At 43.8% G+C, this 25,757-nt stretch overlaps 3 protein-coding genes across 3 annotated transcripts in view; 1 reads left to right on the forward strand and 2 right to left on the reverse strand.

The window, feature by feature from the left end:
• Positions 1-25,757, forward strand: part of LOC308375750 (prolactin-releasing peptide receptor-like) — a gene marked incomplete at both ends in the record, with an annotated part of 72,879 nt that overhangs the window by 20,706 nt on the left and 26,416 nt on the right. The window lies entirely within an intron of this gene.
• LOC308375683 (tripartite motif-containing protein 16-like) overlaps positions 968-25,757 on the reverse strand; it is a gene marked incomplete at its 3' end in the record, with an annotated part of 26,859 nt that continues 2,069 nt past the window's right edge. The window contains exons 2-10 of the mRNA XM_080851867.1: positions 17,796-17,891; positions 17,352-17,585; positions 16,670-16,829; positions 11,710-12,290; positions 10,741-10,836; positions 10,297-10,530; positions 2,255-2,414; positions 1,876-1,935; positions 968-1,485 (exon numbers count right to left, since the gene is read on the reverse strand). Coding sequence (XP_080707993.1) covers positions 968-1,485; positions 1,876-1,935; positions 2,255-2,414; positions 10,297-10,530; positions 10,741-10,836; positions 11,710-12,290; positions 16,670-16,829; positions 17,352-17,585; positions 17,796-17,891 — 2,139 coding nt within the window. The remainder of the gene's footprint in view (positions 1,486-1,875; positions 1,936-2,254; positions 2,415-10,296; positions 10,531-10,740; positions 10,837-11,709; positions 12,291-16,669; positions 16,830-17,351; positions 17,586-17,795; positions 17,892-25,757) is intronic.
• The window catches only part of LOC308375684 (tripartite motif-containing protein 16-like), a gene marked incomplete at both ends in the record, with an annotated part of 6,450 nt that continues 872 nt past the window's right edge, over positions 20,180-25,757 (reverse strand). Inside the window, 4 exons of the mRNA XM_080851868.1 lie at positions 20,180-20,694; positions 22,887-22,946; positions 23,287-23,446; positions 25,339-25,572. Of these exons, the coding sequence (XP_080707994.1) occupies positions 20,180-20,694; positions 22,887-22,946; positions 23,287-23,446; positions 25,339-25,572 (969 nt within the window). The remainder of the gene's footprint in view (positions 20,695-22,886; positions 22,947-23,286; positions 23,447-25,338; positions 25,573-25,757) is intronic.

Raw genomic sequence — 25,757 nt, forward strand, 5'->3', positions numbered from 1 at the left:
GAAATCGGTGCTTAACTTTGAAATGACTTCCTGATTGGGTGGGCGTGTTCGTCTAAACATCGTCATTGACAACGACACGGACTTTGAAGAAAAAGCAAAGTTCATTGCAATCGCTGACCTGTAGTAGAGAATACTGTCATGCAGGCAAGTGCACAGACATTTTGGGGGGCAGGTGCTCAAGCCAAAAAAAAGGGCACCAATCGCCAAAGTAATTTAAGGAATTCAAAATAATAATAATAAATAAATAAATAACACAGTAGGATATTTTCAACTATTTTCAACAAACTAACTCAAGCTATTTCCTGAACATAACTCAGTCATACACTCTGTCTGTCCTTCCTCATCTGTGTTGGTGAGAGAGAGAGATGGGGGGAAGGAAGAGAGAGAATGTGTGTGTGTGTGTGTGAGAGAGAGAGATAAGGGCTGACTCATCAATGTTAATTTAATATACTTACTGTCTTGTCGTCGTCGTCGTCGCCGTCCTCCACACACACACACACACACACACACACACACACACACATATACAAACACACACACCAAGAATATGTTTATAACTTTTTATTCACTTTTTCGGACAAGATACAATTCAAAGCATATTGCTCTCATTATAACGGTATAAATAAAGAAACACATTTGTCACACAAAACCAGATATCAGAACATGTATGCAATAACAGAGGGACTAAACACTTGGGAGAGTGAGGTTATGCAACACAGAGCTCATCAAAACCTTTCACACACAATGGCTTATTTCTGCTGTGGTGATACTGCATGTGTTACAGCAGAGGTCTAGAGGTGCAGATATTGTAATAGCTGGGGTCCAGAACTGGGGAAATGGCTTCAGTCTGTTGTTGTCTTCAAGATCAAAGATTCTCAGGCCCAGCTGCTAGATTCTTATGTGTGAGTGATGTGTTAAATGAGTTGATGTGTGAGATGTAAGTGCTAACGTCATCTAGATATGTCAGTCACAGCAGCTTCACTGATGATCCAGTACTATAAAACCAAAACCCAGGGTAGAGTGTGTGAGTGAATGTGGTCTGGACTCTGTGCAGGAGGGTCATTGTGTCAGAGATGCTGTAGAAGGCCAGAGTTCCTGCCCTGTGATCCACATACACTCCTATTCTGGAGCAGCGCACTAGAGGGAGTTTAGTCTTTTTATTATTGTGCCAGAAAATGGAGCCTCTGCTGTAGAGGTTCAGACACCAGGACTGATCATTACGTCCAAACCCACACTCATCACCCTCTCCTCTCCTGCTGATGCCTTTATATGAGACTGATAGATAAACCCCCCCACTCCACTCAACCTCCCAGTAGCAGCGTCCAGACACACCCTCTCTACACAGCACCTGACGCCACTCATCAAATCTCTCTGGACGATCAGGATATGACTGGACCTCATATCCCAGCTCCACCCTCCTGTTCCCCTCAGACAGATGGAGGTCTCTGTATGCTGTGTTTGGATCCAGTGTGAAGTGACAGGAGTCTGATGGAGAATAAGACAGGACCAACTTAGGTATTAATATGTGTTAGGTGTGTGTGTGTGTGAGGTGTGTGTTTGTGTGTTTGTGTGTGTGTGTGTGTGTGTGCGAATGAGGAGATACTGAGTTTAAAATATGTGTGGGTGGTTGATTGACAGGGGTGTGGCAAATTTGTGACATATCCTCCGAACTTCCGTTTAGAACGCAATTTTAGGAAAATGGAAAAAGACATTGGAAAAGACACTTCCTCTACCGTTTCCTCTACCCATGACATATAACAGCCATGAAGGAATGTTGAACTGCTTAAACATGTAGGACCATGTGATTTCTACTGAAACTTGACTTGTGAGTTGGAATAAAGTAAACTGTATAAAATATGCTTGTGTTAAACTCACATCGTAGGTAATCCTTTCTTGTTGTAGGTTCAGGAGGCAAAATAGCCTGGACTTCAGTTACTATTGAGAGAGGAAGAATCATATTAGAAACAACACTGACTGGTGTTAATGTCAACATTGCATCAACCTTCTGTTTTTATGATGGCAGTACATTTGTGTTCTCTTGTTGAGGGGCATTATCAGTCTCCAGCTTCTTCAACCTTTAAGACCCTCTAAAGACAAAAAAACATGGAGACACCTGCAGAGTATCTCAGCTTCACCGCCTTGCAAAGGATATGTTACAAATATGTGACATTGAGAAATACAGGCTCCTGACGTTCACCACCACATTTAGCTTATTAGAGCATTCCAGAGGGATAGTACAGTCAGTCAGACTAACCTGATGCAGATATCTTCATGACTTCCTCCTTGCAGAAATTCTCAAGCTGCGTCTTCAGTGAGGAGACAGATTTCTTCACAGCCTCAAAAGAGAAGCCTTGGTTCACAGAGATGCAGGATAAGTCTTTAGACTCAGGTGTCTCACTGATTGACTGGAAAGTCTAAATAAAGAAACACAGAGATAGAGAGATAGAAAGAGAGAGGAGGAAGAGATGACAGAGACAGGGTTCCCACTCGAAGTCAAATAACCCTGTGATCCTTTAAGGCAAATCTGGGAGAGGGACTTAAACTCAAACATTGAGGGTAAGGCATGGGAAAAGGTGGTTTTCAATGCAGGATAGCCTGTAAGGGATGCAATAAGTAAATGTACACAATATAAGGTTATCCACAGATATTATTATACACCAGTTAAGCTTCATAGAATGGGATTAATGAAAGACAATGTATGTTGGGAATGTATGAAAGCTACAGGTTCATATCTCCATCTTTTGTGGGATTGCCCTCTAGTTTTTCGATTTTGGAGACAAATCATTAAAACTATTGGAGAGTGGTTAACTACAGCTTTACCAGAGTCTCCACAACTGTGTCTGCTTGGAGATAGGTCCCTTCTACCACCAGAAGTGTCTAAGGCAGAGGCTGCCCTGGCATTGGCTGGGTTTATCGCTGCAGTAAGAATTGTCCTTAGACACTGGAAGAGCCAAATAAGGCCTAGTTCTAGTTCGTTTCTACTGACCGCCAGAGGCGGTGCTTTAAGCACTGGATGTCATTCACGTTTACGTGTAGTTCGAGTATTTGTATCAACAAAATCACCTGTGACCTGGGTGACGTATGCCTTCGCCCCTGTACTAAAGGCATGCTCCCCCAGGTCACGACCCTTAATTCTTCTCGCGTCAGGTGAGTAGGTGAGTATGTTCACTCCACAGGTGAGTGTAATCATGCTAATCGTTGGTAGTCTTGCAACCTTCGGGTAGAGCTGCGAATTCTCGCTCTCTCAAGACTACGATTAGCATCAAAAATCAACATTTGCAGTGGGCTACAGTACAGGTGTTTCTCGCCTTAAAACTGGTAGTTAAACCCACTCGCGGATAATCCGGGGAAAACGGATAATCCGGAAAAAAGGTGAGTTGCCTCTATTTGTTTTACCGTGTGTAGTAGTCACGCTCTGGTAATGAGTAAAGAGGCATGGGAATCAGCAGTTTACAGGTGTTTCTCGCCTTACAACTGATGATTAAACCCACTTTTTGCACGACTGATAATCGTGTCACACTATCTGCAGGCTACAGGTGTTTCTCGCCTTATACCTGATAATTAAAACTACTTGTTAAGCGAGCTTGAGCCCTCGCATAGTTTGGTTTGTACCGTTGTTGTTTTGAAGATGCAAGCGGCGTTAGCCCACTTGCCCCTGTCGGCTTCGTGTCACGCCATCAGAAGGTGTTTCTCGCCTTATAGCTGATAATTAAAACTACTTGTTACGCGAGATGGAAATCCTCGCAAAGTCTGCTTCGTGTCACGCTATCAGAAGGTGTTTTCTCGCCTTATAGCTGATTGTGTCACGCTATCAGAAGGTGTTTCTCGCCTTATAGCTGATAATTAAAACTACTTGTTAAGCGAGATGGAAATTCTCGCATAGTCGGCTTCGTGTCACGCTATCAGAAGGTGTTTCTCGCCTTACAGCTGATTGTGTCACGCTATCAGAAGGTGTTTTCTCGCCTTATAGCTGATAATTAAAACTACTTGTTAAGCGAGATGGAAATCCTCGCATAGTTGGTTTTGTACCGTTGTTATGATGAAGATGCAAGCGGCGTTCTCGCCATAAGCATTCAATTAAGTAGGCTAAACGAACAGGATTTACTCCTGTCGCTACCTACTGTTTGGGTAACTGTTAAAGCTACGTTCTACGCCCCGAAATGTCAGTTCTATGTTTGCGGAACTGTTAACTATGGTGTTAAAAGCGTAGGCTACTGATGGATGACTGACGGGCAATGCCCGCAATTTCAGTTTTTTAATCCATCTATCTTGGTAGCTGGGAGCGAGTGTGTCCACTCTTAAACAGGACAGGGGTTTTACTCCTGTTGGCTTGTGTTAAACGCTATAGGCAGGCCGCGTTTACCTACGGACAAGTAACTGACGGGCTATGTCCGCAATTTCAGTTCTAAACCATCTATATTGGTAACTGTAATGGGCTTGTCCACTCTTAAACAGGACAGGTTTTTTACTCCTGTCGGCTTTGTGGTAAATGCTATAAGCAGGCTACGTCTACCTACTGTTGATGACTGACGCCCGCAATTTCAGCTCTAAAAGCAAGTTTAATTCGCGTGGTAAATATTGAGGCTTGGTCCATAATAAACTGCCTAGTTTGAGTGGGTGATTTCTCCGCCCCGCAAACTTCAGTTGTTCAGAATTTATTATTTGGTTCAGATGACTGTAGAGTGGGTCCGCTCTAAAGCAGTAGGCTACATGATTTACGCCAGTCGGCTTTGTGTTAAACACTATAAGCAGGCTACGTTTACCTACTGATTAGGGACTGAATGTGCTATGTCCGCAATTTCAGTTCTAAAGCATCCAATTTTGGTAATGTTAACCGCTGGGTCCACTTTTAAATGGAAGCCTACCTTATGTAAGGTAAGAGGAATCATTGCCGCGATCAGGTGTAATGCGCTTGGTTAATATTGAGACTTGGTCCATAATAAACTGCAAACCTCAGTTGTTCAGCATTTATTATTTGGTTCAGATGGCTGTAGAGGAGTGGGTTCACACTTAAACAGTAACCTATCTGAACAGGGCCTGGTGTTATTCGCTAAGGCTGCTGGTAAAATATCACTCATATATATATATATATATATTATATAGATAAATAAATAAATACATCTAGGTATAGATATTGCAACATGTTCATTACATGCACTGTTGCCAGGCCCCTCTTGGGCCAGAGGACGAGCCAGAACCGCCTCCGGCGCTAGGTCTCCTAAGCAATGCAAACGCCAGAGGCCTGATTCCCGGGAAGCCTCTGGTAGGGGCAAATGCAGGAAAAGGTATCCGCTTGCCCAGAAGGTAGACACTTCGACTTAGGAGTTCGCAGAAATAAGACTCTGCTTCTAAAGCTACAACAACCTGCTGCACAGCATGCTAGTGCTTTCACTACAGCGGCTTTACAGTCTCCTTCGGAGGTGCTCCCTCTAATACGGTCACCAGCTTTGAGATCCTCAAGGAGGATATTCTCTCCACTAGGGCGTCAGAGAGGCCCCTATTTCTCTCATCCCAGTTCCCTGGGTACGAGCGACACTACACTGAAGGGCTCCGAAAGAAGCAAAAACATCAGTTAGACCCACATTTAAGATGGCAATGACACGTCTAGGGTTGGATATTATACCCATACAGACCTCTCCTCAGAGCTGCTTTAAAAAAAATAAAAAAATAAAAAAAGGCCTCCATCTTCGGCTTTTAATGTTCCGCCCTCGACCCCATATATCGAGGAGCGGCAGAGATGCTGGGCAGATCCCAGACGGTTCTCTCATCTCCCAGGAGACGAGAGCCCTAGCCAACATGCAAGATGCATCTGCCCAGGGCCTTGCTAGCATGCCCAATATTGAACCAGCCGTTGCTGCCCGGGTGCTGACACCTGGTTAAGCACTCCGGCCTGATGCTCGCTGCCCCGGCCAAAGTGCCGTTTGACAGACGACTACATGGTGAAATCCTACTACGCAGCACCGCGTATTGCACGTCTTGGGTATTCAATGTCACACCTGGTACTAGCCCTGTCCCAGACATTGCAGACTTCTGGGGATGACAGAGTGACACCTCCCTGCAGGCGTTTGCCTACATGACCAGGAAGTTGGGTAGGCCGTGGCCTAGTTAACCCAGACCCAACGCCGGATATGGTTGGCCCAGTCTCAACTCTTGGAGCCGAGCAGGAAAGCCCGATTGTCTCTTCCTCCTGTCTTTCCTGGACAGATGTTTGTCCTGCCGCGCAGTAAGCTCTGGAGTGCAGCCTACAGGTTACAAGTCCAGACAACAGTTGCCAGTCTGAGCCGGGAGGCTCCTGGCAGACAGAGGCCCCCTAGGGTTCGGACCCCGACCACCGAGGGGCCATGGGGTCAAAATGACCATCGTCATAGACCCAAACAGGGCTCTGGCTCTACGTCAGGAGATCTGGGATCTCTTGAAGAAAGGCGCCATCAAGCCATTAGACAGGCTGGCACAAAACAGTGGATTCTACTCCGCTTATGTTATCATGCCAAAGAAGGGCGACGGCCTTCGGCCTATACTAGACTTGAGACGTTTAAACACGCATCTCAAGGTTAAGATTCCACATGCTGCGTACAGCGGATGTGCGGCAAGGTATCATGCAAGGAGATTGGTTTACAACCATCGACCTAAAGGATGCATACTTCCGCGTCCCTATCACACCTCGAAACAGACAGATTCTTCGTTTGCATTCGAGGGCAGAGCTGCCAGTTCTATGGGCTCCCTTTTCGGGATCTCGCTGGCACCACGTCTTCACCAGATGTGCGGCAGCGGCACTGTCCCTACTGCATCATCAGTCATTCAGGAAAGGAGGGCTCTGGCCCTCAAGATCTTTTCTGAGACTGCTGAGTATGCTCACAGCGGCCACGTAGGTGTTCCCTTTGGCCTTCTGTCTTTGCAGCCTCTTTAAATTCGGCTGAACGATCTTGGCCTGCACCCCACTTATCACAGGCACAAGCTGGTCAGAGTCACTTCCAGTTGCCTTACAAAGCTATGGCTGTGTAGAGGAAAGACATAATCTCACCCAAGGGGTTCCCTTGGGGCCCATACCTTCTTACAGAGGAGCGGTGGCCACCGATGCCTCTATGGCAGGGGGGAGCTGTATGACAATGCAGGACTTTCAGAGGTCTCTGGAGTCCTTGGCAGTAGGAACACCACATATATGTTTGGAGCTGCAGGTTGTCCTGCTGACGCTCAAATATTTTCTTCCAGTAGTGGTAGAAAAGCTGTCCTGGTAAGAGCAGACAACACGTCGGTGGTCTACCAGGTAAACCACCAGGGGAGCACAAGGCCAGACAATCCTTGAGGCTGCCCCAACAGCTGTGGCTGTGGGCCTATCTACTCTTTCTGAGCCTGGGGGCAATGCATTTAACAGGCATTCAGAACACGGCTGTGGATGTGCTATCCCGGCAGCCTTGTAGCCTTCACCATGAAGGTATTTGCAGCCACCGTCTCAGCCATACACAGTAGGGCAGATGGTGTGACAGTTGGGTCCCATATGCTAGCGACCCGCTTCCTTATGGGTTCTCAACAACTAAGGCCGCTTCGTCAAAGCTCAGTGCCCTCTTGGGACTTGCCTATAGTCCTAAGGGCACTCTGGCAGTCCCCCTTTGAACCTCTAGAGAGGGTGGGATTGAAATAACGGTCTATGAAGACCGCTTTTCTCTTGGCCATGGCATCGGCTACACGAAAGCCAAGCCAAGAATGTCTATATTGGAACCCCGGAGGCCCAGGGATAACTTTGGGGGTGAATCCGGCCTTTCTTCCAAAGGCGAATTATCATCCTACTGAAACCAGCCGCTCAGGCTGGCTGCCTTGAGCCCCAGATCAGGATGACGAGCAGGGACAGAGCCCTACCTGTTGTGCCCAGTGAGAGCACTTAGGGCTTATATTGATATGACTGGAATCCCACCAGTCTGATTCACTGTTTCTCTGTCATGTTGGACAGAGTAGAGGGCACAGCTTATCCAAATAACGGCTATCACGTTGGATTATGGACGCTATTATTTGTGCCTATAGGAGCAGTAGTCTCCTGGTCCCTCAGGTCCGAGGTCACTCAACTAGGAGTGTATGTACATCGCGGGCGGCCCTAAGAGGTGTTCTCCCTTCAGATATCTGAACAGCTGCGTTATGGGCATCAACCTGCACATTTGTGAGGTTTTATAGGGTTAACGTGGTCCCTCATTACCCAGTGGCAGCTGGTGTTCTTCCTACTTCCTTACAGCGGGAGTAAGGTAAGACTTCCTCGTGACTTGGTTGGTATTAGTCATCCAGTGCTTAAAGCACCGCCTCTGGCGGTCAGTAGAAACGAAATAGAACGCTAGGTTACGTATGTAACCATGGTTCTATGAGTTTCGGATGACCGCCAGAGCTTGGCAGTCACTCGGAATATTCGCGAGAAGATTGTCAAGGGTCGTGACCTGGGGGAGCATGCCTTTAGTACAGGGGCGAAGGCATACGTCACCCAGGTCACAGGTGATTTTGTTGATACAAATACTCGAACTACACGTAAACGTGAATGACATCCAGTGCTTAAAGCACCGCCTCTGGCGGTCATCCGAAACTCATAGAACCATGGTTACATACGTAACCTAGCGTTTTACAGAATGGCTGAAGCTAATGACAGACACAGCCTCTTTTGAAGATCTTATTACAAGACTGAATGATGGTAGGGGTAAATTCTACCAGGTCTGGTCTCATTTCCTACATTTTATTACATTTCAACTGAATAGTGCCCCATAATTAACTATTTTCAAGTATTATTCCATCTTAACTAGCACCCCCCCCCCCCCCCCTCTTTTTTTTTCTCTTTATTTTATTTTATTTACTTATTCCAATTGTGTATTTCTGTTCTCTCTGTTTATTGCCCTGACTGTTGTGTAGTGTGTGTATAGTGTAGAATGTGAATGTGTTGTTCAATGTGAGGTGCATGTTGTGTGTTTCTCAAATGAAAAAAACAAAACAATAAACACTTTGATTATAAAAAAAAAAAATGTAGCATCCACATCTAGCATCCTAAGTACGTTGTAAGTTTAAATGTTCAATCTGTATTTACGTAATGACAAGAAAAGTTGATACAGTTGATCTGGAAAATTTTTTGTGAACTGCAACCCAAAGCTTCAACCATTACAGTGTAGACAGGACTCCTAAGTTAGATATTACCCTCTAATGTTTGAACTAAATGTAACATTATGAGAAACTGGGTGCAGTCTAAGCCTAACCTGGATATCATCCTTTGATGTGTGTGTGTGTGCAGTATCTGGATGTGGCTTCCAAATGATTGTGCTACTAAGACGCGTTGTCTAGGGGTTTGTGTTGTTGATGTTAGCAGTGTCATTCCTAACAACATACCCTAAAGGCCAACATCAAGCAGATGGCCGTGGTTCTGCTTAAGGTTCATTCCTGATAAACAGGGAGTTTTTACTTGCTCTTGCTGCCATTATGCTTGCTCTAAGGGGGTTCAGGTTCTAGGCTATGCGCTTTGAGACAATTGTATTGCTATATACATAACATTGAATTAAATTAAATTAAAGCCTCACCTCGGCCCTACACCCTATCCCAACATGATGTACATTCATTCACCTTGAGTGGATGAGTGTCTGTGTGTGTGGGTGTCTATGGGTTTGAGTATATGTGTGTGTGTGTGTGTGTGTGTGTGTGTGTGTGTGTGTGTGTGTGTGTATGTGTGTGTGCGTACATGCACATGTGGCCTGACCAAAGAGGCAGAGTGGCAGGCACCTGTGCACCTCAAGTGCCTCCAAACAAACATCAGCATAATAATAATGCACTGGTTAGTGTCCCAGTAGGAATCCACTGTTGCAGATATAGTCACCTCAATGATGTCCTCCATTTATTGTCCTGAATTATCTTTCTTGAAGGTAGATTGACCCTTAACCTTTTCATCAGTCTTCCAGCCATCAGTAACTACCAATACTTGTAAGATTTGCTGTTTAATATTGATATAATAATAGTTTTAATATGTTGCTTCTCTACACAGTCATGAAGTGAAGGAAACGGTTCAAATACATTTTTCATTTTTAATAACATTAACCCCCGGATCGAATCGAAATCGGATCGAATCGGAAATCAGATCGAAATCGGATGGAATCTGAGAAAATCGGAAAAAATCGATTCTGAAACTTAAAAATCGGAATCGAATCGAATTTGAAATTTGAATCGAAACCCAACTCTAGTCTGGATACGTACAGATCATTGAAGAAAATAAAACAATATCTAAATTGAATTCAAATTTTCACCTAGGAACATTCTGTGCACTAATTATCCATCATCAACAGTTACCTTGAGAAAATGGATGTGATCCTCTGTGTGTGAAAGCTGCTCCAGCTCAGCATCTCTCCTCTTCAGCTCAGCAATCTCCTCCTCCAGTCGCTTCAGGAGTCCTTCAGCCTGACTCACCTCAGCCTTCTCCTGAGCTCTGATCAGCTCTTTCACCTCAGAGTGCCTTCTCTCAATGGAGTGGATCATCTCAGTAAAGATCCTCTCACTGTCCTCCACTGCTGTCTGTGCAGAGCTCTGTTAGGAGACACACAAAGAGGAGGGGTCCATCTAAAGCAGCCAACTGACTCAGCTCCTCCACACAGCCTGGTACCCACAGTGTGTCTCAGAGGAGCTGGGAAGTGGCTCAGCATTACAGACTCCTGACTGGAGGAGAGCCCTGATTGAGCCTGAAATGGCTCCTCCAGCAGCCAGCTGTTGATCTCCTCTCCTCTGGTCAGTACTCACCTTGAGAGTCTCCACAGCCTTCCTCAGCTCCTGCATCTCCTTCTCTCTCTCCTGGATTCTCTGCTGGATTTTACACTGGGTCCTCCCCAAGTGTGTCTATGTTGAAGGAATACATCACATCCACAACAAACAGTTATGGTGGCATCATAATAATATCATTGTCTGATAACATTCCTGCAAGTACGAGCTGATTGAACTACTGATCCTGACTGAGAGGTGATCTGTAGTGCTGCTGAAAAGCCTATTGGTGAGACAGTGTTTTATTACAAGGCTTGAGAATAACACAACATAAGTGTTGTCTTTATGTAGCAAAACAGTGAACCATACATGCAGTAAATCTTTATTTATTCATATTCATAGTTTCTCTTGTGGAGTTGATAGTGATGTCCAACACACCCTCACTGAGTGACCTGTGACCTCTAGGCAGTTGATAACCATGTAATGTCATTCAGTCATAGTGACAACCACCCAGGACTCTACAAAATGCCATATCAGCACCCTAATCACTGGGCTCATCTGAGGACTGCAGCAGTATAAGGCAGAAACCACAATGTGCCCATCTAAATATATGCATGTAAATTACTGTTAAATAATTACGTATAATTAAGTATTACAAAATGCCCACAAAAACATTAAATGGTAATAAAGGCTTGTTATGTTTATGTATTATCTAGATACAGCTCATATATAACAGGAGTCTTTCTGTCTGATTTCAGTTTTTAAAATGTCATAGCTCTTAAAGTTAATGAGGCTATGTGTTTTCATTTCTGTATGAGTATGCTGACACTGACACAGTCTGAAGTTAACCATCTGGTTTTACAACTTTTTATGTCATTGTTACTCTCTCTCTGCCTCACGCTATAATAACCTAAAGAGAATGAGTCTGTAGCCTGTCTTCCAGTTGGAAACCCAATAGCCATGTCCTACCACACAATTCCAATCTTTCACCAAGAGAACTCCTGTCCTTACCTGTTTCTCTCTCCTCCCTGCAGAGGCGGACACAGTGTCATGGCCTTTGTGTTCATCCACCAGACATAGCAAACAAACACAACTTAGATCCGTACGACAAAATATCTCCAGATGTTTCTCATGTTGGGTGCAGATCCTCTCCTGTAGCTGGTCTGTGGCATCAACCACCTTGTGTTTTCGTCCAGGGTTAAGTTCGTTGTGAGCTTTGTAATGAGTTTCACAGTATGAAACCAGACAATCCAGACAGGACTTCACAGCTTTGAGTTTTCTCCCAGTGCAGACGTCACACTCCACACCTCCAGGACCAGCAGTACATGGAACAGGAGCAGCAGCTTGGATTCTGGTCTTCTTAAACTGTTCCAAAAGTTCAGCAACCATATTATTTTTGTTTAAAACGGGTCTTGGGGTGAACGTCTGTCTGCACTGGGGGCAGCTGTAGACTCCCTTCTGATCTTCCCGATCCCAGCAATCGTTAATGCAGCCCATACAGTAATTATGTCCACAGTGAATAGTTACAGGATAATTCAGAATATCGAGGCAAACCGGGCATGTAAAAATGTCCTGGTTACTTTGAGCCGCTTCTGCCATTCTTCGTTTGTGCTGTGTGACGCTTCACAGCTTTTCACTTAGTTTCGTTTCGGCTGAAATCGGTCCATAACTTTGAAACGACTTCCTGGTTGGGTGGGCGTGTTCGTCCAAGCATCGTCATTGACTGACATCGACAAGGACTTTGAATTAAAAACAAAGTTCTTTGCCAACGCTGACCTGTAAAAAAAAAATACTGTCATGCATTTCCCATTATTTATGAACTGAGAAACTACCAGAAAGTAGTTTACTGTCTTTTTTACAAATATTGAATATCCGCAACAGAAAATCAAAGGAAATTGTACTAAAGCTTTGCTTGCAACAATAAGGTCGCCATCTAGTGGACATTTCAAGTCATATGAAATAAAACAAAGACATACAGAGCCAGAGATAATGAGGCCATAGAAGTTGAAGGTAGGTGAGGGTCGGGGGAGCTGTAATGAATCAGCAATCTCAAATGCTGCAACAAGTGTTACTCTCATCACTTTAAGAATTATATGTGATCCTCTGTGAAAGCTGCTCCATCTCAGCATCTTTCACAAACACACTCACAGTCACTAATGCTGGTCTCAGAAATGATTGCTTCATCCCTCTTCATACCCGGTCCCTGACTCTCTGTTGCAGCTGATTCTATCACATGGCCTTGGTGTACTTCTATAGAGTGTTCCAGTTTACATTTGTTCTAACTGAAAGTGTCCTTGTTATGAGAATGTTCTTACTGTCAGATTGTTCCAGGAAATATGTTTTAATTCTCTGTATTCTAGCTCTGAGAGTATTTTAGCAGTGATAGTAATTTGAGCTGTCTTAATGTTCCAGTTATAAATGTCTTCTCTCTATGATATTGTTCTAGCTGTAAGAGTGTTCTTGCTATGAGAATGTTCTAGTTCCGAGCCGGTTTCAGAGTGAAGGTGGTGTGTTCACACACGGGGTGGCCCTCATTACACTTCACCATTGCAGTAACTGCAACCACATGGCGACATCATAGTCGCTGGATCCCTGAGCAGATCAAGAGAAATTGCACAGCTGCAAGGATGTGGTTCCCTTTAGGATGTGTCCATTTTGTTGATGCAGACACATTTACAAGTAGTGTGAGCAGACTTCTGTTTCAGATCTTGGTAAAGAAGCGTCCTCTTGGCATTGAGTAGGGAATGTGCACAATAGAGATAAGAGAGATGAAGGTGAGAGGAATGGTGTAGAAATAACCAGGAAGAGAGAGAGTGTGAGAGAGGGAGAGAGACAGAGGGGGAGAGAGAGAGAAGGGCTGATTCAGTAATGAATTTGATGAACTTCAATGTTAATTTAATATACTTACTGTCCATCCTAACCTACACAAACACACACACAAAGAAAACATTTTTAGTCACTATTTTTACACACAATAAAGGGTTTACGCAAAATATAGTGTAATGCGTTGATATCAACTGGTAACATCTAAGACCATCTGTTAAAAATAAAAGTGGGTATTGCATTTGTTTTCTGACTTGTTACTGGAACTCAATCAACTCGGTGTGATGTCATTCCCAGCTCTGAGATCTGACTTCAGAGGTAAATGGAACGCACCAACGGCAAGAAGATGGTTTTCCATCATGGAACGAGGTTTATTCTCTACAATGATGTGCACCAAGGGAGAGAGTATGGTTTGACATGAGGGTTCGTTGCCCAAACTAAACCACCATTTTCAGCCAATTATGTGGAAACCAATGGCAGGTTTTGGACCAAAGTCGTTCCCAGCGTCATTCCAAAATGTCCACCCTGTCTTCAGCTGTGAGAGGACCCAGGTACAGGCAGACACTAAATAAATAATACATATGATAACACTCGAGGGGAATGAACTCAAGATCAGTAATAATGAGTAAGGAGTGAAATCAAAGACACAGGATGAATGAGAAACTGTTGGAGCGAAACTAATCTCTTCAAATCTCAAAGTTCCTACTTCAATGAAAGGCAGACGACTGAATGTGATGAAATGAAGTGTATTCAATCTTGCAGACTTCCTTCCAATTTGATTTGGTCTATGGAGCATCTCTGTCAAAAATCAGTGCACTTACTTTTTATACCACAATTTCTGTCTCTATGCTTTTCCAATCGAAAACTAAACCCTTATCAAAATTGAGCCAATCAGAATATTTAGCTCACATTTCAAGACAATGGTGACCCTGTTTAGGACTGTTTTGGGAAGTATGGCCTGTCCTTGACTAATCTGCATCCCCTATGCAGAGACCCTTTCATTAATACTTGGCTCTCCCTGACAGCCTGCCCCTGTAGAAACTGCACACAGGCCTCTCTGCTTGACCTTACATGACACTCGTCTCTAAAAACAGGCCTCTCTGCTTGACCTTCCATGACACTTGTCTCTGCACACAGGCCTCTCTGCTTGACCTTACATAACACTCGTCTCTAAAAACAGGCCTCTCTGCTTGACCTTCCATGACACTTGTCTCTGCACACAGGCCTCTCTGCTTTATTCATTGCTATTGGGATGATAAAAGAATTTCAATACATTTAAAAAAAAAAAAAAAAAAACATCACACACACACACACACACATCAAGAAAAGAGTACATTAGGCCACATTGAATGTCAGTTTATAACTCTTTATTCACCACTTTAAACCAGAAACATTTGAAAACATACTGGTCTCATTGTTGGATGATTATGGTCTCATTAAGATTTACTGTCATGGTACATAATATTGTGGTTGTCATATTAAACCAGATATCAGAACATGTATGCAATAATAGAGGGACTAAACACTTGGGAGAGTGAGGTTATGCAACACAGAGCTCATCAAAACCTTTCACACACAATGTCTTATGTCTGCTGTGGTGATACTGCATGTGTTACAGCAGAGGTCTAGAGGTACAGATATTGTAATAGCTGGGGTCCAGAGATGGGGGAATGGCTTCAGTCTGTTGTTGTCCCCAAGATCAAAGATTCTCAGGCCCAGCTGCTAGATCCTTACGTGTGAGTGATGTGTTAAATGATGTGTGAGATGTATGTGCTAACAGCATCTAGCTATGTCAGTCACAGCAGCTTCACTGATGATCCAATATCATAAACCCAAAACCCAGGGTGGAGTGTATGAGTGAATGTGGTCTGGACTCTGTGCAGGAGGGTCATTGTGTCAGAGATGCTGTAGAAGGCCAGAGTTCCTGCCCTGTGATCCACATACACTCCTATTCTGGAGCTGGCCACTAGAGGGAGTTTAGTCTGTTTATTATTGTGTCTGAAAATGGAGCCTCTGCTGTGGAGGTTCAGACTCCAGGACTGATCATTATATCCAAACCTACATTCATCACCCCTTCCTCTCCTGCTGAAGCTTTTATATGAGACTGATATAAAAACATCCCCACTCCACTCAACCTCCCAGTAGCAGCGTCCAGACACACCCTCTCTGCACAGCACCTGATCCAACCAATCAAATCTCTCTGGATGATCAGGGTATGACTGGACCTCATCTCTCCTCTCCACCCTCCTGTTCCCCTCAGACAGATGGAGGCACCTGTGTGCTGTGTTTGGATCCAGTGTGAAGTGACAGGAGTCTGATGGAGGAGAAGACAGGACAAACTTAGGTATGTATAGGTGTGAGGTGTGTGTGTGTGTGTGTGTGTGTGTGTGTGTGTGTGTGTGTGTGTGTGTGTGTGTGTGTGTGTGTGTGTGTGTGTGTGTGTGTGTGTGTGTGTGTGCTGATGAGGAGATACTGAGTTTAAATGAGGTGTGGGTGGTTGATTGACAGGGGTGTGGTAAATTTGGGACATATCCTCCGAAATTCCGTTTAGAACGCAATTTTAGGAAAATGGAAAAAGACACTTGAAAAGACACTGTCTCCTCTACCCATGACCTATAACAGCCATAATGAAATGTTGGACTGCTTTAACATGTAGGACCATGTGATTGCTACTGAAACTTGACTTGTGATTTGGAATAAAGTAAACTGTATAAAATGTGTGTTTGTGTCAAACTCACATTTTAGGAAATCCTCTCTGGTTGTAGGCTTAGGAGGCAAAACAGCCTGGACTTCAGTCACTATTGAGAGGGAAAGAATCATATTAGAAACAACACTGACTGGTGTTAATGTCAACATTGCATCAACCTTCAGTTTTTATGATGGCAGTACATTTGTGTTCTGTTGTTGAGGGACATTATGAGTCTCCAGCTTCTTCAACCTTTAAGACCCTCTTAAGACAAGTAAACATGGAGACACCTGTAGAGTATCTCAGCTTCACCGAAATACAAAGGATATGTTACAAATACGTATGTGACATTGAGAAATACAGGTTCCTGAAGTTCACCATGGCATTTAGCTTATTAGAGCATTCCAGAGGGAAATTGTACTAAGTCATTACAGGTAAACATATGTGAGTAATGTGATTAACCTGATGCAGATATCTTCATGACTTCCTCCTTGCAGAAATTCTCAAGCTGCGTCTTCAGTGAGGAGACAGATTTCTTCACGGCCTCAAAAGAGAAGCCTTGGTTCACAGAGATGCAGGATAAGTCTTTAGACTCAGGTGTCTCACTGACTGACTGGAAAGTCTAAATAAAGACACACAGAGAGAGAAAGAGAGAAAGAGAGAGAGGAGAAAAAGATGACAGAGAGAGAGAGAGGAAAGAGAGAGAGAGAGAGAAAGAGAGAGTGAGAGAGAATAGCATCCAAGTATAAGTAAGTTGCACGTTTAAATACAGTCTAAATAAAGAAACACAGAGATAGAGAGAAAGAGAGAGAGGAGGAAGAGATGACAAAGAGGGAATAGCTACATTCTCAAAATAAAGCATCCCCGTATAAGTAAGATGTAAGTTTGAATGTACAATCAGAATTTCATTCAAAATAAAAAAAAAACATTCTTTATAGACATCATAACTGCACAGGGAAAGGTATGTGTTCAAATGCTGTGGATTGTGTTACAATAAGAAGACAAATTGTCTGGAAATGTACAGATCCTTGAAGGAAATTCAACAATATCTAAATTGAATTCAAATTTCCACCTAGGAATATCTTCAACATAAATCAGTGCCCTCAAACATTCTGTGCACTAATTATCCATCATTAACACTTACCTTGAGGAAATGGATGTGATCCTCTGTGAGTGAAAGCTGCTCCAGCTCAGCATCTCTCCTCTTCAGCTCAGCAATCTCCTGCTCCAGTCGCTTCAGGAGTCCTTCAGCCCGACTCACCTCAGCCTTCTCCTGAGCTCTGATCAGCTCTTTCACCTCAGAGCGTCTTCTCTCAATGGAGCGGATCATCTCAGTAAAGATCCTCTCACTGTCCTCCACTGCTGTCTGTGCAGAGCTCTGTAAGGAGACACACAAAGAGGAGGGGTCCATCTAAAGCAGCCCACTCACTCAGCTCCTCCACACAGCCTGGTACCCACAGTGTGGCTCTGAGGAGCTGGAAAGTGTCTCAGCATTACAGACTCCTGACTGGAGTAGAGCCCTGATTGAGCCAGAAATGGCTCCTCCAGCAGCCAGCTGTTGTCCTCCTCTCCTCTGGTCAGTACTCACCTTGACAGTCTCCACAGCCTTCCTCAGCTCCTGCAGCTCCTTTTCTCTCTCCTGGATTCTCTGCTGGATTTTACTCTGGGTCTCCCCCAAGTGTGTCTATGTTGAAGGAATACATCACATCCACAACATACAGTTATGGTGGCATCATAATATTATCATTCTCTGATAGCATTCCTGAAAAGAACAAGCTGATTGAACTACTGACCCTGACTGAGAGGTGATCTGTAGTGCTGCTGAAAAGCCTATTGGTGAGACTGTGTTTCATTACAAGGCTTGAGAATAACACAACATAAGTTTTGTCTTTATGTAGCAAAACAGTGAACCATACATGCAGTATATCTTTATTCATTCATATTCATAGTTTCTCTTGTGGAGTTGATAGTGATGTCCAACACACCCTCACTGAGTGACCTGTGACCTCTAGGCAGCTGATAACCATGTAATGTCATTCAGTCATAGTGACAACCACCCAGGACTCTACAAAATGCCATTTCAGCTCCCTAATCACTGGGCTCATCTGAGAGGACTGGGCAGCAATATTGTAGGCAGAAACCACGATGTGCCCATCTTAATATATACATGTAAATAACTGTTAATAATTTAGTATAATTAAGTATTACAAAATGCCCACAAAAACATTAAATGGTAATAAAAGCTTGTTATGTTTATTTATTATCTAGATACAGCTCATAACAGGAGTCTTTCTGTCTGATTTCAGTTTTTAAAATGTTATAGCTCTTAAAGTTAATGAGGTTATGTGTTTTCATTTCTGTATGAGTATGCTGACAGTCTGAAGTTAACCATCTGGTTTTACAACTTCATTAGACAGGCTTGTTTTTATGTCATTGTTATTCTCTCTCTGCCTCACGCTATAATAACCTAAAGAGGATGAGTCTGTAGCCTGTCTTCCAGTTGGAAACCCAATAGCCATGTCCTACCACACAAGTCCAATCTTTCACCAAGAGAACTCCTGTCCTTACCTGTTTCTCTCTCCTCCCTGCAGAGGCTGACACAGTGTCATGGCCTTTGTGTTCATCCACCAGACAGAGCCAACAAACACAACTTTGGTCCGTTCGACAAAATATCTCCAAAGGCTTCTCATGTTGGGTGCAGATCCTCTCCTGTAGCTGGCCTGTGGCATCAACCACCTTGTGTTTTCGCCCAGGGTTTACGTCATTGTGAACTTTGTAGTGAGTTTCACAGTATGAAAACATACATTCCAGACAGGACTTCACAGCTTTGAGTTTTTTACAGTAAGTGTGTCCACAGAGAATAGTTACTGGATTATTCAGTATATCAAGGCAAACCGGGCATGTAAAAAGTTCGTGGTTACTTGGAGCCGCTTCTGCCATTCTTTGTTTGTGCTATATAACGCTTCACTGGTTTTCACGTAGTTTCCTTCCGCCTGAAATCGGTGCTTAACTTTGAAATGACTTCCTGATTGGGTGGGCGTGTTCGTCTAAACATCGTCATTGACAACGACACGGACTTTGAAGAAAAAGCAAAGTTCATTGCAATCGCTGACCTGTAGTAGAGAATACTGTCATGCAGGCAAGTGCACAGACATTTTGGGGGGCAGGTGCTCAAGCCAAAAAAAAGGGCACCAATCGCCAAAGTAATTTAAGGAATTCAAAATAATAATAATAAATAAATAAATAACACAGTAGGATATTTTCAACTATTTTCAACAAACTAACTCAAGCTATTTCCTGAACATAACTCAGTCATACACTCTGTCTGTCCTTCCTCATCTGTGTTGGTGAGAGAGAGAGATGGGGGGAAGGAAGAGAGAGAATGTGTGTGTGTGTGTGTGAGAGAGAGAGATAAGGGCTGACTCATCAATGTTAATTTAATATACTTACTGTCTTGTCGTCGTCGTCGTCGCCGTCCTCCACACACACACACACACACACACACACACACACACACACACACACACACATATACAAACACACACACCAAGAATATGTTTATAACTTTTTATTCACTTTTTCGGACAAGATACAATTCAAAGCATATTGCTCTCATTATAACGGTATAATAAAGAAACACATTTGTCACACAAAACCAGATATCAGAACATGTATGCAATAACAGAGGGACTAAACACTTGGGAGAGTGAGGTTATGCAACACAGAGCTCATCAAAACCTTTCACACACAATGGCTTATTTCTGCTGTGGTGATACTGCATGTGTTACAGCAGAGGTCTAGAGGTACAGATATTGTAATAGCTGGGGTCCAGAGATGGGGGAATGGCTTCAGTCTGTTGTTGTCCCCAAGATCAAAGATTCTCAGGCCGCCTGCTAGATCCTTACGTGTAAGTTATGTGTTAAATAATGTGATGTGTGAGATGTATGTGCTAACAGCATCTAGATATGTCAGTCACAGCAGCTTTACTAATGATCCAGTACAATAAACCCCAAACCCAGGGTAGAGTGTGTGAGTGAATGTGGTCTGGACTCTGTGCAGGAGGGTCATTGTGTCAGAGATGCTGTAGAAGGCCAGAGTTCCTGCCCTGTGATCCACATACACTCCTATTCTGGAGCTGGCCACTAGAGAGAGTTCAGTGTCTTTATTATTGTGTCTGAAAATGGAGCTGCTGCTGCGGAGGAACAAACACCAGGACTGAACATTACGTCCAAACACACACTCAACACCTCCATTCCTGCTGATGCTTTTATATGAGACTGCTATACCAACCCATCCACTCCACTTTACCTCCCAGTAGCAGCGTCCAGACACACCCTCTCTACACAGCACCTCAAGCCACTCATCAAATCTCTCTGGATGATCAGGATATGACTGGAGCTCATCTCTCATCTCCACCCTCCTGTTCCCCTCAGACAGATGGAGGTTTCTGTGTGCTGTGTTTGGATCCAGTGTGAAGTGACAGGAGTCTGATTAAGGAGCAGACAGGACAAACTTAGGTATTTACTGTTTATGTGTTAGGTGTGTTTGGTTTGTGTACATACAAACACCCAGACAGACAACGCATACATACACACCCAAACACACACCCATACATACAAACACACCCAGACAAACACACACAGACACACACGCATACACACCCAGACACACATGCATATACACACACAGACACGCATACACACACACACCCTGTCAAACACACACCCAGACACACACGCATTCACACACACTCAGACAAACACACACCCAGACACACACACACAACCAGACACACACGCATCTACACACACACACATCCAGACACACATCCAAACACACATGCATACACACACACCCAGCCACACATGCATACACACACCCAAACACACATGCATACACACACACACACACACACAGACAAACACTCACCCAAACACACACGCATACACACCCAGACAAACACACACGCATACACACACGCATACACACACGCATACACACACGCATACACACACACACACACACGCATACACACACCCAGACAACCACACATGCATACACACACAGATACACACCCAGACACACAATCATACACACACTCATACAACCACACACTCAGACACACACAAATGCACACACACCCAGACACACACTCATACACACACACACACGCACGCACGCACGCATACATACACACCCAGACAACCACACACCCAGACACACACACATGCATACACACCCAGACACACATACATATCCAGGCACACACACACAAGCATACACACCCTGACACACACACAAACACAAAAACGACCACAAACAGGCACACAATCTGTGGAGACACCTGCAGAGTTTGTGAGTGTGTCAAACCCAAACACACTCACAAACCCAGACACACACACACCCAGACCCTCACCCAGATACACACACATACACAACCAGACACACATAAACACACACCAAACACACACACACAAACGCATACAGACACACACACTTACACTAACAGACACACACCCAGACACACACGCACACACCTAGACACACACACGCATACACTCAGGCGAACACACGCACACACACCCAGACACAGACACATAAATATACACCAAGACTCACACACACATACACACCCAGACAAACACACACATTCACACTCGCATAAACACACACACACACCCATACACAAAAACACACACACACATACACACGCACATACAATCACAAACACACACACACTCACAGACACACCCAGAAACACACGCACACACACCCAGACACACACCCAAACACACACGCACACACACCCAGACACACACACACACAGCCAGACACACGCATGCACACCAAGACACAAACACATACACACCCAGGCACACACGCATACACACCCAGACACACAGACACAGACACATACGCATATACACCCAAACTCACATACACACCAAGACACAAACACACATACACACATGCATAAACACACAGGAGGAGAACCGAGTGAGAGGGGTGTGGCAAATTCGTTACATCTCCTCTTGAACTTCCATTTAAAACGCCATTTTAGGATACGAACACAGGCTGGAGTTACATAGACTTCCATTTAAAATGCCATTTTAGGATACGAACACAGGCTTGAGTTACATAGACTTCCATTTAAAACGCCATTTTAGGACACGAACACAGGCTGGAGTTACATAGACTTCCATTTAAAACGCCATTTTAGGACACGAACACAGGCTGGAGGTACATAGACTTCCATTTAAAACGCCATTTTAGGACACGAACACAGGCTGGAGGTACATAGACTTCCATTTAAAACGCCATTTTAGGACACGAACACAGGCTGGAGTTACATAGACTTCCATTTAGAACACCATTTTAGGACACGAACACAGGCTGGAGGTACATAGACTTCCATTTAGAACACCATGTTAGGACACGAACAGAGGCTGCATTGGTGGGCGTCATGAAACAAAGGCCAAACACGGGGAACTGCTTCTTATCAGCGGTTATAGTAAGCATGATGGTCTGGAATAGACACTGTTACCTCTCCCATGAACCGAAACAGCCATAATGAAATGTTGAACTGCTTAAACATGTAGGACCATGTTATTGTCACTGAAACTTGACTTGTAATTTGGAATAAAGTAAACCGTATAAAATGTGTTTGTGTCAAACTCACATTGTAGGAAATCCTCTCTGGTTGTAGGTTCAGGAGGCAAAACAGCCTGGACTTCAGTCACTATTGAGAGAGAAAGAATAATTAGAAACAACACTGACTGGTGTTAATGTCAACATTGCATCAACCTACTGTTTTTATGATGGCAGTAAATGTGTTTTGTTGTTGAGGGACATTATGAGTCAGCTTCTTCAAACCTTAAAGACCCTCTTAAGACAAGTTAACATGGAGACACCTGCAGAGTATCTAAGCTTCACTGAAATACTAAGGGTTTGTTACAAATATGTGACATTGAGAAATACAGGTTGCTGACGTTCACCATCACATTTAGCTTATCAGGAAAATCCAAAGGGGAAGTAAAGTAAGTCACTATATGTAAACATATGCAAGTAATGTGATTTACCTGATGCAGATATCTTCATGACTTCCTCCTTGCAGAAATTCTCCAGCTGCGTCTTAAGTGAGGAGACAGATTTCTTTACAGCCTCAAAAGAAATGCCTTGCTTCACAGAGATGCAGGATAAGTCTTTAGACTCAGGTATCTTGCTGACTGACTGGAAAGTCTAAATAAAGAAAAACAGAGATAGAGAGAAAGAGAGAAGAGGAAGAGATGACAGAGATGGAGAGAAAGAGAGAGACAGAATAGCTACATTCTCAAAATAAAGCATCCACGTGTAAATTAGTTAAAATTCAGTTGATACAGTTGATCAGGAATTGTAACTAAAAGCTTCAACTATTACAGTGCACACGAGTCTCTCGAATTAGATATTATCCACTGATGTTTGGGATGTAAACTAAATGTAACATTATGAGTATCTGGGTAAATGTTACCAAGGACAGTCTTAGCAGCTAAGATGCGTTGTCTAGGGGTTAGTCTGTGTCCTGCCTTACAACGTAAACTAAAGCAAAGCCTCACCTACGTTCTACACACTATCCCTACACGATGGGATCCTACCTTGTGTCGATGAGTGTGTGTGTATGTGTGTGTGTGTGTGTGTGTGTGTGTGTGTGTGTGTGTATACAGTGCCACTTGAAAGTATGTGAACCCCTTGAGCACTTAAGAGTTTTCTGTTGTTTTACCATGATTTTTCATTTTTTTTTCATCACCAATTTTCCATAGATGAAATGTCAGGTTTATGTTTATCATTTGCATGTACTTGTTTAGAGGGATTTGTTTGATTATCCAAAAAACTACATGAAACATGGAATTAGTGTATTTGCAAAAGTAAGTGAACCCCCAGCTGAATTGGTAAAGTCAAGCAGGTAACAGATTCGGTGAAACTTATTTGGGTGCTTAATTAGTCAATTAAGCAAACCGATCAACTGAGACATCCTTAGGGAAAGGTTTGGGCAACACAGATTAAAAGAGAGAGGAAACCAACCAAACTACTGTAGTGCCAAGGTGTACCCACACAGATCCACCATGCTGAGAGGAAACGAGATATCCGAGGGCATCAGGAAGAAGGTACTGACACCCCCTCAGTCTGGGGAAAGCTATAAGACCCTCTCCAAAAGATTCTAGCTCCATCCATCCACTGTCAGAGAAATAATTTACAAATGGAGAGCATTCAACATGACCGCAACTCTGCCTAGAAGTGGACGCCCATCAAGACTTATCACCAAGAAACACCAGAAGAAGAATAAATCAGGTAAAAGCCAACCCACACATCACCTCTAAAGAGTTTCGGACCTCTCTGGCAGCATCTGGGGTAAATGTACATGGGTCTACAATCAGACGGAAATTGAATAGACATGACATTCATGATCGGGTTGCTAGAAGGAAGCCTCTGCTCTCAAGAAAGAACAAAACTGCCCGTTTCAACTTTGCCAGAGTGCTCTTGGATAAACCAAAGGCCTTCTGGAAGTCCCTTCTTTGGAAAGATGAGTCCGAGATATAATTATTTGGTCTCCATCAAAACCAACAATTTTCGTCTGATAGTAGACCCATGTACATTTACCCCAGATGCTGCCAGAGAGGTCCGGAACTCTTTAGAGGTGATGTGTGGGTTGACTTTTACCTGATTTATTCTTCTTCTGGTGCTTCTTGGTGATGGTCTTGATGGGCGTCCACTTCTAGGCAGACATGCGGTCATGTTGAATGGCACTGGTTTGCCTTGACCTACAGGTGGCCTGACCAAAGAGGCAGAGTGGCAGGCACCTGTACACCTCAAGTGACTCCAAACAAACTGTGGGCCATGATGTCAGGGCAGATGTGCTTTTATCAATTAATCACAGGTAGTGACATCACTAATTGCCATAATGATTTTGAGCACTTTTCTGAAGAATGAAAATGTCTTCATCATGCTATAATGTTTTGAGTGGTGAATACAAAATCTTTCTTTATAGACACTGAAACTGCATGGGGTAAGTTATATGTTCAAAGTGCTATGGACGTTAAACATAAATCAGGGCCCTCAAACATTCTGTGCCCTAATAATCCATCATCAACACTTACCTTGAGAAAATGGATGTGATCCTCTGTGTGTAAAAGCTGCTCCAGCTCAGCATCTCTCCTCTTCAGCTCAGCAATCTCCTGCTCCAGTCGCTTCAAGAGTCCTTCAGCCTGACTCACCTCAGCCTTCTCCTGAGCTCTGATCAGCTCTTTCACCTCAGAGCACCTTCTCTCAATGGAGCGGATCATCTCAGTAAAGAGCCTCTCATTGTCCTCCACTGCTGTCTGTGCAGAGCTCTGTTAGGAGACACACAAAGAGGAGGGGTCCATTTAAGCAGGCTATAGGCGGCGGTAGGCAACTCCACCACCGGAGAGGCTAAGCAGAGGAGTTTGACTTTGTGTGACGCACAAATCCAGGGTCCGCTGCTTTTAGGTTTGATTTCTCGTTCTTACATTTATTGTTTGAAACAAGCATAAGGTTT

The sequence above is a fragment of the Sprattus sprattus genome (genome assembly GCF_963457725.1).
Source record: "Sprattus sprattus genome assembly, chromosome: 15".
NCBI lineage: Eukaryota > Metazoa > Chordata > Actinopteri > Clupeiformes > Clupeidae > Sprattus > Sprattus sprattus.